The sequence below is a fragment of the Anthonomus grandis genome, chromosome 11 (assembly GCF_022605725.1).
Source record: "Anthonomus grandis grandis chromosome 11, icAntGran1.3, whole genome shotgun sequence".
Classification (NCBI taxonomy): Eukaryota; Metazoa; Arthropoda; class Insecta; order Coleoptera; family Curculionidae; genus Anthonomus; species Anthonomus grandis.
The window spans coordinates 26,141,613-26,157,277 of NC_065556.1; the positions used below are offsets into that span (position 1 = coordinate 26,141,613).

Consider the following 15,665-nt stretch of genomic DNA (forward strand, 5'->3'; position numbering starts at 1 on the left):
AAGTTTTTCTTTCGAATAATATATATATTTTTTTAAATCTTGTACAAATTTTGAAAAACGCTGAAATAGGTGTCCAATCAAATTGTCCAGAGAATCTATATACAAATTTTCAAAATTGTATTTGGTCAATTTCTTGAGTTATGGACATATTCTCAAATCTTATGGAAAAAAAATGTTTTTCTTTCCAAAAATATATTTTTTTTTAAAATCTTGTACAAATTTTGAAAAACGCTGAAATAGGTGTCCAACCAAATTGTCCAGAGAATCTATGTACAAATTTTCAAAATTGTATTTGGTCAATTTCTTGAGTTATGGACATTTTCTCAAATTTTATGAAAAAAAAAAGTTTTTTTTTCCAATAATATTTTTTTTCCAAAATTCTTGTACAAATTTTGAAAAACGCTGAAATAGGTATCCAAGCAAATTGTCCAGAGAATCTATGTACAAATTTTCAAAATTGTATTTGGTCAATTTTTTGAGTTATGGACATATTCTCAAATTTTATGAAAAAAAAAAATGTTTTTCTTTCCAATAAATTTTTTTTTTTTTAAATCTTGTACAAATTTTGAAAAACGCTGAAATAGGTGTCCAATCAAATTGTCCAGAGAATCTATGTACAAATTTTCAAAATTGTATTTGGTCAATTTCTTGAGTTATGGACATATTTTCAAATTTTATGAAAAAACATGTTTTTTTTTCAATTTTTTTTTTCCAAAATTCTTGTACAAATTTTGAAAAACGCTGAAATAGGTGTCCAATCAAATTGTCCAGAGAATCTATGTACAAATTTTCAAAATTGTATTTGGTCAATTTTTTGAGTTATGGACATATTCTCAAATTTTATGAAAAAAAAAATGTTTTTCTTTCCAATAAAATTTTTTTTTTTTAAATCTTGTACAAATTTTGAAAAACGCTGAAATAGGTATCCAACCAAATTATCCAGAGAATCTATGTACAAATTTTCAAAATTGTATTTGGTCAATTTCTTGAGTTATGGACATATTCTCAAATTTTATGAAAAAAAAATGTTTTTTTTTCCAATAATATTTTTTTTCCAAAAATCTTGTACAAATTTTGAAAAACGCTGAAACAGGTGTCCAATCAAATTGTCCAGAGAATCTATGTACAAATTTTCAAAATTTTATTTGGTCAATTTTTTGAGTTATGGACATATTCTCAAATTTTATGAAAAAAAAATGTTTTTCTTTCCAATAATATATATTTTTTTTAAAATCTTGTACAAATTTTGAAAAACGCTGAAATAGGTGTCCAATCAAATTATCCAGAGAATCTATGTACAAATTTTCAAAATTGTATTTGAACAATTTTTTGAGTTATGGACATATTCTCAAATTTTATGAAAAAAAAATGTTTTTTTTCCAATAATATTTTTTTTCCAAAAATCTTGTATAAATTTTGAAAAACGCTGAAACAGGTGTCCAATCAAATTGTCCAGAGAATCTATGTACAAATTTTTAAAATTGTATCTTGCTAATTTTTCGAGTTACGGACGTTTTCTCAAATTTCATGAAAAAAAAAAGTTTTTTTTTCCAATAATATTTTTTTTCCAAAAATCTTGTACAAATTTTGAAAAACGCCGAAATAGGTGTCCAACCAAATTGTCCAGAGAATCTATGTACAAATTTTCAAAATTGTATTTGGTCAATTTCTTGAGTTATGGACATATTTTCAAATTTTATGAAAAAACATGTTTTTTTTTTCCAATAATATTTTTTTTCCGAAATTCTTGTACAAATTTTGAAAAACGCAGAAATAGGTGTCCAATCAAATTGTCCAGAGAATCTATGTACAAATTTTCAAAATTGTATTTGGTCAATTTTTTGAATTATGGACATTTTCTCAAATTTTATGAAAAAACAAACACTCAAAAACAAAAAAATCCAAAATGGCGACGTTAATCCGCCATTTTGAAAATTAAGAATTAAAAGATTGTTGGCTTTGAGATGGAAGCCACGCCCAACCTTAAAAATTTTACATTGAATCAAATTGGAGAGGGGGAAGCGCTTTTATATGTGTATCTAGTGATACTTGACATTCTTCATAGATATTTGAGTAAAAAACATTTTTTTTTCAAAATCTTTCATTTTTTCAAAAAACCTTGAAACATGTGTTCCATTATTAAAATAATTAAAAATTATGCATAAAAATTTTTAAAAATTTATTCTGAGTAGTTTTTGAGTTAGGTTAACTTTTTCGATTTTCCAGTGGAAAAAATCGACTTCCTCAAAAATTGTTTTTTTTTCAAAATTTTATTATTTTTTCAAAAAACCCCGAAACAGGTGTCCAATTAAATTAATTGAGGAATATGCGTAAAAATTTTCAAAAATGTATTTTGAGTAGTTTCTAAGTTACGATCACTTTTTTGATCTTCAAAAAATAAACTTCCTCGAACAATTTTTTCTCAAAATCCTGTAACTTTTTTGAAAAACCCTGAAGCAGGTATCCAATCAAATCAATTGAACAATATGTGCATTGGATAAATAAATAAAAATTTCTAGGTTAGGTTTCAGAAAATAACAGTAAAAAGTAATTGTTTTAATTCAAATATGTAGCGATTTAACCGGAAATGAACGCAACTTTCTCACTTTTTGGTTTTTTCGAATTATCTTAAAATCTGTTGTATTTATGAAAAAAAGTGTCCCTATGATAATTGTAGCCAAGAAAATTCGGCATTAAATTGCTCTTATTGATTTTCATGTCAGAGCAATGTGTTCATGAGATATGGGGCTTCAAAGGTGAAAATTGATTCTCTTTTAAAGCAATTTGTGTTGGAACTTTTAAATCAACATATTCGTTTAAAAATTACGTAAAAAATAAACCAACTTAACTGGAAGCTACCCCAATTTTTTCATATTAAATGGGATGCTCATTTTTATAAAATTCGTTAAGAAAAAAATTGTCATTTTTGCACAGGTGAATTTTAAGGTTAGTTAAAAGTGACAACTGTAGTTTTTTTGAGGTTATGAGTCTTAACTTAAATACTAATGTGCCCCTTAAAAATCTATTATGGGTGTTCTACTTAAAACAATAGACTTAGGTTAAAACTGTAAACAAAAATGGATATTTATTGAACAAATTTATGTACATATTTGGACACAAAAAATAAATGAGACATTCATGTTACCCATGAGTCACCCTGTAAAGCACCAGTTTTAACTAATAAATGAACAATTCGCAATAACAAAATACCAATCAACGAAACAATAGAATTATCGATGAAACGATTAATTTTAAATAATTATTCTACAGAAAGCTCTGTAACCACTACCAAAGCAGCAACAATAATTATAACGTCTGAAAAAATCGCTGATTAAACTGTTTTAAATTAACGATTTTAATAAATAAATAAATAAAACGCTACACTAAAGATCGAAAACTGTTGTTTTGTTGCAATATAATATACTCACTATCCGAAGAATTTCGCGTAAATAGAGGCAGAAGCGATCACGATGAGTACTGACACGCATACCAAGATCATGATTTTCTTCTATAAAACCACCATAAAGAACGTATTCAGTATATGTCTAGTAGATTAGGTGTAACATGCGATGTTAATGTGCAGTTGGTGAATGATGGGATTTATGAGGTATATAGAGCGGAAAAAAAGTGGAATTAGGGGTTTAATGTGTATGTTTTTCATAATTTTCTAGTGAATTAAAAAATTAATAATTTTTTAATTCAATTTCCAAGGCTACATATTCCATTTCAAAATTTTTTTGGATAAAAACGCTGAAATACGATTCAATGATTTTATAGGAAGAAGCTGTGCTCCAATCTTCAAATCTCTTAGTTTCTAAGTTTTAGAGATATGAGCATCTTGTCACTTGGAACCCAATAAAATTCCCTTGAATTTTCAAGGTTAATTTTCACATTTTAATTTTTTATTTGGAAAAAACGCTGAAACAGGTGTCCAATGATTTTACGAGAAGAAGCTGTGCTCCAATTTTCAAATCTCTAACTTTCTTGGTTTCAGAGATATGAGCATTTTGTCACTTGAAACTCAATAAATTTTTCCTTGAATTTTCAAGGTTTATTTCCACATTTTATTTTTTTTTTGGAAAAAACGCTGAAATAGGTATCCAATGATTTTATGAGAAGAAGCTGTGCTCCAATTTTCAAATCTCTAACTTTCTTGGTTTCAGAGATTTCAGCATTTTGTCACTTAAAATTCAATAAATTTTTCCTTGAATTTTCAAGGTTAATTTCCACGTTTTATTTTTTTCTTTGGAAAAAACGCTGAAATACATATCCAATGATTTCATGAGAAGAAGCTGTGCTTCAATTTTCAAATCTCTAACTTTCTTGGTTTCAGAGATATGAGCATCTTGTCACTTGGAACTCAATAAAATTCCCTTGAATTATCAAGGTTAATTTTCACATTTTAATTTTTTATTTGGAAAAAACGCTGAACCAGGTGTCCAATGATTTTATGAGAAGAAGCTGTGCTCCAATTCTCAATTCTCTAACTTTTTTGGTTTCAGAGATATGAGCATTTTGTCACTTGGAACTCAATAAAATTCCCTTAAATTCTCAAGGTTAATTTTCACATTTTAATTTTTTTCTTTGGAAAAAACCCTGAAATGGGTGTCCAATGATTTTATGAGAAGAAGCTGTGCTCCAATTTTCAAATCTGTAACTTTCTTGGTTTCAGAGATTTGAGCATTTTGTCACTTGAAATTCAATAAATTTTTCCTTGAATTTTCAAGGTTAATTTCCACGTTTTTATTTTTTTCTTTGGAAAAAACGCTGAAATAGGTATCCAATGATTTCATGAGAAGAAGCTGTATTCCAATTTTCAAATCTCTAACTTTCTTGGTTTTAGAGATATGAGCATTTTGTTACTTGGAATCTAATTATATTTCCATGAATTTTCAAGGTTAATTTTCACATTTTAATTTTTTATTTGGAAAAAACGCTGAAATAGGTGTCCAATGATTTTTGAGAAGAAGCTGTGCTCCAGTTTTCAAATCTCTAACTTTCTTGGTTTCAGAGATATGAGCATCTTGTCACTTGGAACTCAATAATTTTTTCCTTGAATTTTCAAGGTTAATTTTTTGGAAAAAACGCTGAAATAGGGGTCCAATGATTTCTTGAGAAGAAGCTATGCTCCAATTTTCAAATCTCTAACTTTCTTGGTTTCAGAGATATGAGCATTTTGTCACTTGGAACTCAATAAAATTTCCTTGAATTTTCAAGGTTAATTTCTACATTTAAATTTTTTTTTGAAAAAAACGCTGAAATAGGTGTCCAATGATTTTACGAGAAGAAGCTGTGCTCCAATTTTCAAATCTCTAACTTTCTTGGTTTTAGAGATATGAGCATTTTGTTATTTGGAACTCTATAAATATTTCCTTTAATTTTCAAGATTAATTTCCACATTTTAATTTTTTTTTTGGAAAAAACGCTGAAATAGGTGTCCAATGATTTTATGAAAAGAACCTGTGTTTCAATTTTCAAATCTCTAACTTTCTTGGTTTCAGAGATAAGAGCATTTTGTTTCTAGGAATTTAATTTTTTGTTGATTTTTCTTGAAAAAAAAAATGATTTTTTCAATAGAACTTTCCGCACTAAAATAATTGCCCTTTTCATGATCCAGAATTCAATGAAATACCGAAAAGAAAATTCTTACTAAACTAACCTAAGGGATTTCATAGTGAAAAAGGGGCAAAAAACAAAAGCTACTAAACTTGCAAAAAAAATTTTAATAATTAATAAATAATATATTCTATAAATATGTGCAAATAATAGACGGCGGGAAGGGGGAGGGGGGCGAGGAATATTAACAAAAACGTGACAAATTTGAAGACATATTAATAATAATAATTAAAAAACTTTGGCAATTAAATGCACCTGAAAGGAATAACATTAATGATAATAATAATAATACAATAATTAATGCAATTTTTAACTCAGTAGTTCCTGCTATTGTCCACCATTTCCTGCTACACTTTTAGGCTCATCACTTATTCTAAAAATAATCACTAAATTGACTGCTCAAAATGATCACATTTTTTCACTTAAAATATCGCATTTTTCCAAAAAGAAAAGCTCGGTATTTTATTAATTGGGAAAATGCGATACAGGTAATACTACTGGCTTAAAAATCCAAGCTAAATTTATATTACGTTATAAGTAATTTAACCTTAAAGCTAAACTATCGTAGTACGCTAATAAATATGAGTATTGCAAAAAGATTCTTTTGCAAACAGTGGTGAAATCACACGTCCTATCTTTAACCTTTAAGAAATCACAGTTTAACTTAATGAGGCGTACAATACGTAATAAGTTAAGACATAAGTTAAGTGGACATGTTTTATTTTTTTTTTTTAGTAGAAAATGCCAAAAATTAAAAACATTTTTTTTTTGGAAATCAGCCTATTTGCATTCAAGCCAATTTTTTCACGAAATTGTCCTCATACGTTGTCAAAACTCGAATAATTCCAGGAGCTCCACTACTTTTGGTAACATATGGCAACAACGCTTTTCAATACCAGCCACGGATCTCTTACACTTGTTGTGGTTGGTAGTCTTGCCACATGTACCTCCTAATTACTTACTAGAAAATTTTTGAAAAGAAATTTTTGGAAAAGCATGGAATTGATTAAAGTCAAGTAGTTTTTGAAGATTATTTTGTTATTACAGGAGCTCCACTATTTTTGGTAACATATGGCAACAACGCTTTTTAGCACGAAGGCACCCGATCTAGAAACACTTTTGAAGAAGAATCCGGCATTCGAAACGTCTGAAATAAATAGCAACGCTGCGGTTCGATGTGCTGTCTATAATACTTTTTGAAAATCGGAGGGAATCGTCATTAATTTTTCTTCTTTCTTTTAGTTGTTAATTTTCTTCTTTCTTATTAATAAGAATTTTGTGCTGTACCGAGAAATTTTCCCTTAAACAGAGATAAATGCCCAAAACCTTGAAAAAGTAATTAATTGATTAAAATCAACTAATTTTTGAAAATTATTTTATTATTCCAGGAGCTCCATTATTTTTGATAACATATGGCAACAACGCTTTTACGATCTAACACGAATGCATCGACACGACACGAATATAAAACTAAATCTCTGGAATAAATAGCAACGCTGCGTTTCGACATGCTGTCTATAATGCTTTCCCGAGAGTCGGAGGGACTCGTCATTTGTCGTGGCTTGCATTGTTGCCATATAAGTGGTTTTTAAATTCTAGTTTAGTTATTAATAAGAATTTTCACTCCTCACCTCAAACCTTATTAAAATCGCGAAAATAACCTAAAATGAAATGATTTCTTAAAATTGGAGGAGCTCCACTAATTTTGGTAACATATGGCAACAACGCTTGCACGATTAGCCACGAATCCGTTCGACAAAGAATCTTGCAGCAAGCGCTGTTGTCGGATTGCAATGTTTTTCCTTACACAACGTTACGTTAGGATTAGTTGAAAATCGCGTTTTTTCACAAAAATTAACAATATAAAAAATTACGTACTCAATAATGGCAACGGAGCGGTTCGAAATGCTGTATACAAACTTTCTTGGGTGGTCGCGCAAACTAGTCACTTTGAGAAGCCGCGGTGTTGCCGTACGTTCCTAGAAGTAGTGGATCCCATAAGGGTTCCAATGAATTACTCATTCATTTACAAAGAAACAGCAAATAAGAATGTGTAGATAAAATGCAATGAAAAAAATATTACAGGAAACCCAATAACAAAAAATTACAAACGAACAATAATGGCAACACCACAGTTCAAAATGCTCTGTCTGTCTAATGTTGCCAAATGATGAAATAGTGAATTTCTTAGATTTTTCTATTTGTATTAAATTGCATCGCAATTTTCCAACCATGCGACAATGGCATCAGTGCGGTTCTATATGCTGTATATAAACTTTCACGGGGAATCTTCCCGAAACGAACAGGGATTAACGAATAAGACAAAATTTGCAAATTTTAGTCAATGTTGACCAACAAGACACAACTTGCGTCAGTTTGTAAAGAATGCGGTTCAAAATGCTGGCTATAAATATTAGTTCCTGGACGTTTTCCTGGGCTTTTGAATTTTTATTACTTTACCTACAGAATGCAGTTTGCCTACAGTGTAGTTCTAAATGCTGTGTAGAAACTTTCGCGAGAAATATTTCTAAAACAAACTGGGAATAGCGAATAAGAGAAAATTAAAAATGTTAGTCAATGTTGACCAACACGACACAACTTGCGTCAGTTTGCAAATAATGCGGTTCAAAATGCTGTCTTGTAAACATTTTTTCCTGTGCTTTCTTAGACTTTCATTTTTTTCATTAAATTACCTACTGCAGTTTGGCCACGGCAGTTTTAAATGTTGTATATAAGCTTTCTCGCGGAATCTCCCGATACGAACTGGGAATAGCGAAAAAAATTGCAAATTCTAGTCAATGTAATCAACACGACACAATTTGCGTCAGTTTGCAAATAATGCAGTTCAGAATGCTGTCTATAAAAATTCTCTCCTGGACTTTCGTAGAACTTTAGATTTTGATTAAATTACCTTCGGAACGCAGTTTGGCTACAGTGCTGTTCTAGATGCTATATATAAACTTTTCGGGGTCAAAAAAAATTTGCAAATTATAGTCAATGTTGACCAACAAGACACAACTTGCGTCAGTTTACAAAGAATGCGGTTCAAAATGCTGTCTGTAAACATTTTTTCCTGTGCTTTCTTAGACTTTCATTTTTTTCATTAAATTACCTACTGCAGTTTGGCCACGGCGGTTTTAAATGCTGTCTATAAACTTTCTCGCGGAATCTCCCGATACGGACTGAAAACAGCGAAAGAAATTGCAAATTCTAGTTAATGTAATCAACACCTTACAATTTGCGTCAGTTTGCAAATGATGCAGTTCAGAATGCTGTCTATAAAAATTCTCTCCTGGACTTTCGTAGACCTTTAGATTTTGATTAAATTACCTTCAGAACGCAGTTTGGCCACAGTGCGGTTCTAGATGCTGTAGATAAACTTTTTCGGGGAGTCAAAAAAATTTGCAAATTTTAGTGAATGTTGACCAACAAGACACAACTTGCGTCAGTTTACAAAGATTGCGGTTCAAAATGCTGTCTATAAATATCCGTCTCTGGACGTTTTCCTGGGCTTTTGAATGTTTATTACAGCTTGCCTACAGTGTAGTTCTAAATGCTGTATAGAAACTTTCGCGAGAAATATTTCTAAAATAAACTGGGAATAACGAATCAGAGAAAATTAAAAATGTTAGTCAATGTTGATCAACACGACACAACTTGCGTCAGTTTGCAAATAATGCGGTTCAAAATGTTGTCTGTAAACATTTTTTCCTGTGCTTTGTTAGACTTTAATTTTTTTTTTATTAAATTACCTACTGCAGTTTGGCCACGGCGGTTCTAAATGCTGTATATAAACTTTCTCGCGGAATCTCCCGATACGAACTGGAAACAGCGGAAAAAATTGCAAATTCCAGTTAATGTAATCAACACGACACAATTTGCGTCAGTTTGTAAATAATGCAGTTCAGAATGCTGTCTATAAACATTCTCTCCTGGGCTTTCTTAGATTTTTAGATTTTGATTAAATTACTTGCAGAACGCAGTTTGATTTGCTACAGTGCGGTTCTAGATGCTGTAGATAAACTTTTTTGGGGAGTCAAAAAAAATTGCAAATTTTAGTCAATGTTGACACAACTTGCGTCAGATTACAAAAAATGCGGTTCAAAATGCTGTCTATAAATATTCGTCCCTGGACGTTTTCCTGGGCTTTTGAATGTTTATTACAGCTTGAAGTGTAGTGCTAAATGCTGTATAGAAACTATTGCGAGGATTATTTCTTATACAAACTGGGAATAGCGAATAAGAGAAAATTAAAAATTTTAGTCAATGTTGACACGACACAACTTGCATCAGTTTGCAAAGAATGCGGTTCAAAATGCTGTCTGTAAACATTTTTTCCTGTGCTTTCTTAGACTTTAGTTTTTCTTTATTAAATTTCCTACTGCAGTTTGGCTACGGTGGTTCTAAATGCTGTATATAAACTTTCTCGCGGAATCTCCCGATACGAACTGGAAACAGCGAAAAAAATTGCAAATTCTAGTTAATGTAATCAACACGACACAATTTGCGTCAGTTTGCAAATAATGCAGTTCAGAATGCTGTCTATAAACATTCTCTCCTGGGCTTTCTTAGATTTTTAGATTTTGATTAAATTAGTTGAGTTAGTTTGACTCACAAAAATTAGCAAATTTGAATTAAGGTAGACAACTTGGGTCAGTTTGCCAATAATGCGGTTCAGAATGCTGCCTATAAACCTTCTTTGTTGCCATATGATGTGAAAAAAGCAGCTTTCTTAGACTTTTGGAAATCTATTTAATTAGCAAGCATATCATAGCAGAAGTAGTGGAACCTAAGAACTTTATTAATTGCTTATTAAAGGGGCCTAAATTGCGAATATGTGGTAAAAAGTATGTTATTTAGGCCACAAAATTGGGAAAATACAGTATTTTATTCCACTATTAACTTGGTTACATTTAAATTAATTAGGGAGGGTTTGACAACGTTGAAAAAAAAGAGAACCTAGAAAAATCCCCTTTTTTAATAATTTCCTGGACTACCTTGAAGTTGGACTATTGCCCTTACGTTCGAATTAAAGGCAAATTTCCAAAAATTGTAAAAATTTTCCCTTCATTTTTTTTTAAATAAATTTATCAACAATTTAATAATTTCTTCGTACATAAACCTCCATAGACTTAACGCCAACTTTAAATATTACGTATTTTTGCTATTTCCTATTATTAGTTTATAATAACAAATGAATAATTTCCTTTGTTTGTTTAATAGAAGCATTTAATTAACGCAAATTAAATATTATAACCTCAAAAGTCACTCATACTGGCAGTTTAACATAAAACTGTACGTAAAGCTTTTCTAGAGTGTTTGGTCCACTTTACGTTTCTTTTTTAACGTGCGACAAGGACAACCTGATTTTTCCTTCAGCTCTCCTTGTCGAACATTTAATTTATTTATTATTGCTTAAAAACGTTTTAAAAAACAAACAATTGGACCTAAGAATTGTTCAAACATCTTTCCGAAAATAACCGAAAAATCAAGTATAGTAGTACTACGAACTATTGGCATTAATTAAACAATACAGCTTGCCTATACTTGTGGAAGAATTTTGAATAACTTTTTTAACACTATTTAAACAAATATACAATAAACAAGAAGTTTCAAGTAGATTTACACTAGTAAAATAATAATAATAATAAATAATAAACAGGAATATTTACAAATTGCAATAAAATGGCTTTATTACTAGTACATTAACCAAATAATTAATTAATTTCCAGCCTCAACTTTAAGCCATTTTATTTATAGTATGATATATAAAAACTGCAATGGCAACTAACAGGTTTATTCCCCCAAAAAAAGACCAACATTATGAAACCCCGTTTTCGGTGCCACTGCATTACATAACACTACTAGAAACGAACGTATTTATTATTTGTCTATTTTACAAATATATTGCGAAAAAGGTCCTTAGGGGTCCTAAGACAGTACCGACGCCAATATGGCAATAAGTACTATGAGAAGTATTATTACGCAAATGATAATGAAGATCATTTTCTGAAAAATAAAAATCGATAAAAAAAATGCGGACGGATGCGGGGATGTAAGTAAAATGGAAAATAATAAAAACACAACAACCGGGCAGTGTACTTCGGAGGATTGAGGTACTTGAGGTGCTTTTTTTGAGGTCTCAAGTATATCAACCGATTCCAAGCAACTTACAAAACAAGACAAAAAAAAAGTGAATGCTGACATTTTGTTTTTAAAGTTTAGATACATAGTGAGTGATAAAAGTGCACGAGCGACTTTTAAGATTTCAATCCAAAAAACACACATTTTGCTTTTTTTTTTGTTAAATGCTTGACTGGCTATGCTTTGATTGTTAAAATAGCCAAAAGAAGTGGCATAATCCTTAAGGTATTATAGGTCAAAAATCTGGACTACTACTGGAAACATTCCAATAGAATTTTTTATTTAATTGCATCCAAGAAAAACTTTTTATTTTCAGTTTCAAAGGTGAGAAATTAGTGCAAGCTAAAAAATCTGGAAACTTAATATTACTGTAACTACGGGAAATATTCGCATGAAACCATAGGCAATTTATTTAGAAAATCATGCTGCACAAATGTTATTTAAGGTCCAAACCGATTTAAGCACTAATTACCAAAATATCAGTAACTTATTTAAGAAAAATGCTTAATTTTGTATAATTTACTTGCACATATCTTGATGTACCAAAATATGTCAAAATCGTTTTTTTTTTTGAATATCAAACACATTTATTGGATCACTCACCCTGTATACTTTAACACAATTTGCAACATTCTTATGGGAAACTTCACCAAATGCTACAAACATCTCTAACCTGAACAGAGTTACACAAAAACTATCCATTTGGTGAGTTTTCCACACAACAAAAAAAAAACTAAAAGGTGATGGCTTTAAGCTACAATGCGATGAACCAGATCGTTTCCTGTTTAATTAATTTTATAAATTACTTATAATCACCTTGTGAGAACATGCTTATAGTGTGACAAAATCCCTTAAAAAGGCGAAAAAACCTCTAAGTATTCTAACCTAAAATTTGTTCCTCATTTAACCCGATATTCCAAGACATACAGGAACGATCGTGATCCCTAAAGTAAATTTGACTTTTGAAATATAAAAAAAAACAGGAAACGACCCGCCCAATATTATACGTGGGACGTGAAGAAATGAGACGGGAATAGTATTTTTTCAGCGAGAGATAAAGGATAGGACTAGTAGGGTTGCTGGATCTATCGGGATTTATCGCTCATAAAAATCATCCCGCATCTAAAAATCTCGTATGTCGAACGTCTTATTTGTGTGTTTCGGTTTTAGTGGTTATTCAGGGTTTGTGGGAGGTTTTTTTTTAAACGATGTGACTTTCAGGATAGACAGACAGAACCTTTGGCAATTCTTCCAAAAAATTTCAACTTTCTAACTATAGTATTTTCCTATTCAAAAATAAATAAATGTCAATCGTGTCCAATTAAATTATGCACCAATTTTTTTAAATAACTTCATTGACGTGACCTAAAAGGACGAAACTTTTAGGGTTGATAGTTGGAACCTTCGGCAATTTCTCCAAAAAATTTCAACTTTCTAACTAAATTAGTTATTTATTAAAGAAATAAATAAATGACAACAAGGAGTTCAATTAAATTATGCGTCAGCTCAATGTTTAAGTCCAAATATCTTTTGATTAATGACTGCTAAAAGGATGAAACTCTCAGGATAGATAGACAGAATCTTTGGCTATACTTGCATAAAATTTCAACTTTCTAACTATAGTATTTTTTTATTCAAAAATAAATAAACGTCGATCGTAACCAATTAAATTATGCACCAATTTTTTTAAATAACTTGATTCACGAGTCCTAAAAGGACGAAACTTTCAGGGTTGATAGTCGGAACCTTGGGCAATTCCTCCAAAAAAATTCAACTTTTTAACTTAATTAGTTATTTATTAAAAAAATAAATAAATGACAACAAGGAGTTCAATTAAATTATGCGTCAACTCAAAGTTTAAGTCCAAATATCTTTTGATTGATGACTGCTAAAAGGATGAAACTTTCAGGGTGGATAGTTAGAGCCTTCGGCAATTCTTCCAAAAAATGTCAACTTTTTAACTATAGTATTTTCCTATTCAAAAATAAATAAACGTCAATCGTATCCAATTAAATTATGCACCAATTTTTTTTAAATAACTTGATTGACGATACCTAAAAGGACGAAACTTTCAGGGTAGATAGACAGAACCTTTGGCAATCCTTGCATAAAATTTCAACTTTCAAACTATAGTACTTTCTTATTCAACTATAGTATTTTCTTGTTGAAAAATAAATAAAAGTCAATCGTATCAAATTAAATTATGCACCAATTTTTTTAAATAACTTGATTGACGTGACCTAAACGGACGAAACTTTCAGGGTTGATAGTCGGAACCTTGGGCAATTCCTCCAAAAAATTTCAACTTTCTAACTATAGTATTTTCCTATTAACAAATAAATAAATGTCAATCCTATCCAATTAAATTATGCACCAATTTTTTTAAATAATTTGATTGACGAGTCCTAAAAGGACGAAACTTTTAGGGTTGATAGTTGGAACCTTGGGCAATTCTTCCAAAAAATTTCAACTTTCTAACTATAGTATTTTCCTATTCCAAAATAAATAAATGTCAATCGTATCCAATTAAATTATGCACCAATTTTTTTAAATAATTTGATTGACGAGTCCAAGAAGGACGAAACTTTTAGGGTTGATAGTTGGAACCTTGGGCAATTCCTCCAAAAAAATTCAACTTTCTAACTAAATTAGTTATTTATTAAAAAAGTAAATAAATGACAACAAGGAGTTCAATTAAATTATGCGTCAACTCAATGTTTAAGTCCAAATATCTTTTGATTGATGAGTGCTATAAGGACGAAACTTTCAGGGTGGATAGTTAGAGCCTTCGGCAATTCTTCCAAAAAATGTCAACTTTTTAACTATAGTATTTTCCTATTCAAAAATAAATAAACGTCAATCGTATCCAATTAAATTATGCACCAATTTTTTTTAAATAACTTGATTGACGATACCTAAAAGGACGAAACTTTCAGGGTAGATAGACAGAACCTTTGGCAATCCTTGCATAAAATTTCAATTTTCAAACTATAGTACTTTCTTATTCAACTATAGTATTTTCTTGTTGAAAAATAAATAAAAGTCAATCATATCCAATTAAATTATGCACCAATTTTTTAAAATAATTTGATTGACGAGTCCTAAAAGGACGAAACTTTTAGGGTTGATAGTTGGAACCTTGGGCAATTCTTCCAAAAAATTTCAACTTTCTAACTATAGTATTTTCCTATTCCAAAATAAATAAATGTCAATCGTATCCAATTAAATTATGCACCAATTTTTTAAAATAATTGGATTGACGAGTCCTAAAAGGACGAAACTTTTAGGGTTGATAGATGGAACCTTCGGCAATTCCTCCAAAAAATTTCAACTTTTTAACTAAATTAGTTATTTATTTAAAAAAATAAATAAATGACAACAAGGAATTCTATTTAATTATGCGTCAACTCAATGTTTAAGTTCAAATATCTTTTGATTGATAAGTGCTAAAAGGATGAAACTTTCAGGATAAATAGACAGAATCTTTGGCAATTCTTACATAAAATTTCAAATTTCTAACTATAGTACTTTTTTATTCAAAAATAAATAAACGTCAATCGTAACCAATTAAATTATGCACCAATTTTTTTAAATAACTTGATTGACGTGACCTAAAAGGACGAAACTTTCAGGGTGGATAGTTGGAACCTTCGGCAATTCTTGCATAAAATTTCAACTTTCTAACTATAGTATTTTCCTATTCAAAAATAAATAAACGTCAATCGTAACCAAGTAAATTATGCACCAATTTTTTCAAATAACTTGATTGACGAGACCTGAAAGGACGAAACCTTTAGAATTGATAGTTGGAAGCTTCTGCAATTCCTCCAAAAAATTTTAACTTTCTAACTATAGTATTTTCCTATTCAAAAATAAATAAATGTCAATCGTATCCAATTAAATTA

At 30.0% G+C, this 15,665-nt stretch overlaps 1 protein-coding gene across 5 annotated transcripts in view; it reads right to left on the reverse strand.

Moving 5' to 3' along the window:
• LOC126742538 (syntaxin-1A) overlaps positions 1 to 15,665 on the reverse strand; it is a 101,717-nt gene that overhangs the window by 20,113 nt on the left and 65,939 nt on the right. For 2 of the 5 annotated variants that reach the window (XM_050449198.1, XM_050449197.1), the window contains exon 9: positions 5,704 to 11,625. The exons of 2 other annotated variants lie outside the window; for them this stretch is intronic. In XM_050449198.1, coding sequence (XP_050305155.1) covers positions 11,548 to 11,625 — 78 coding nt within the window. In that variant the 3' untranslated portion in view covers positions 5,704 to 11,547. Of the gene's footprint in view, positions 1 to 3,428; positions 3,509 to 5,703; positions 11,626 to 15,665 lie in introns of those variants that run through there. One more of the 5 variants, XM_050449196.1, reaches the window with a different exon arrangement.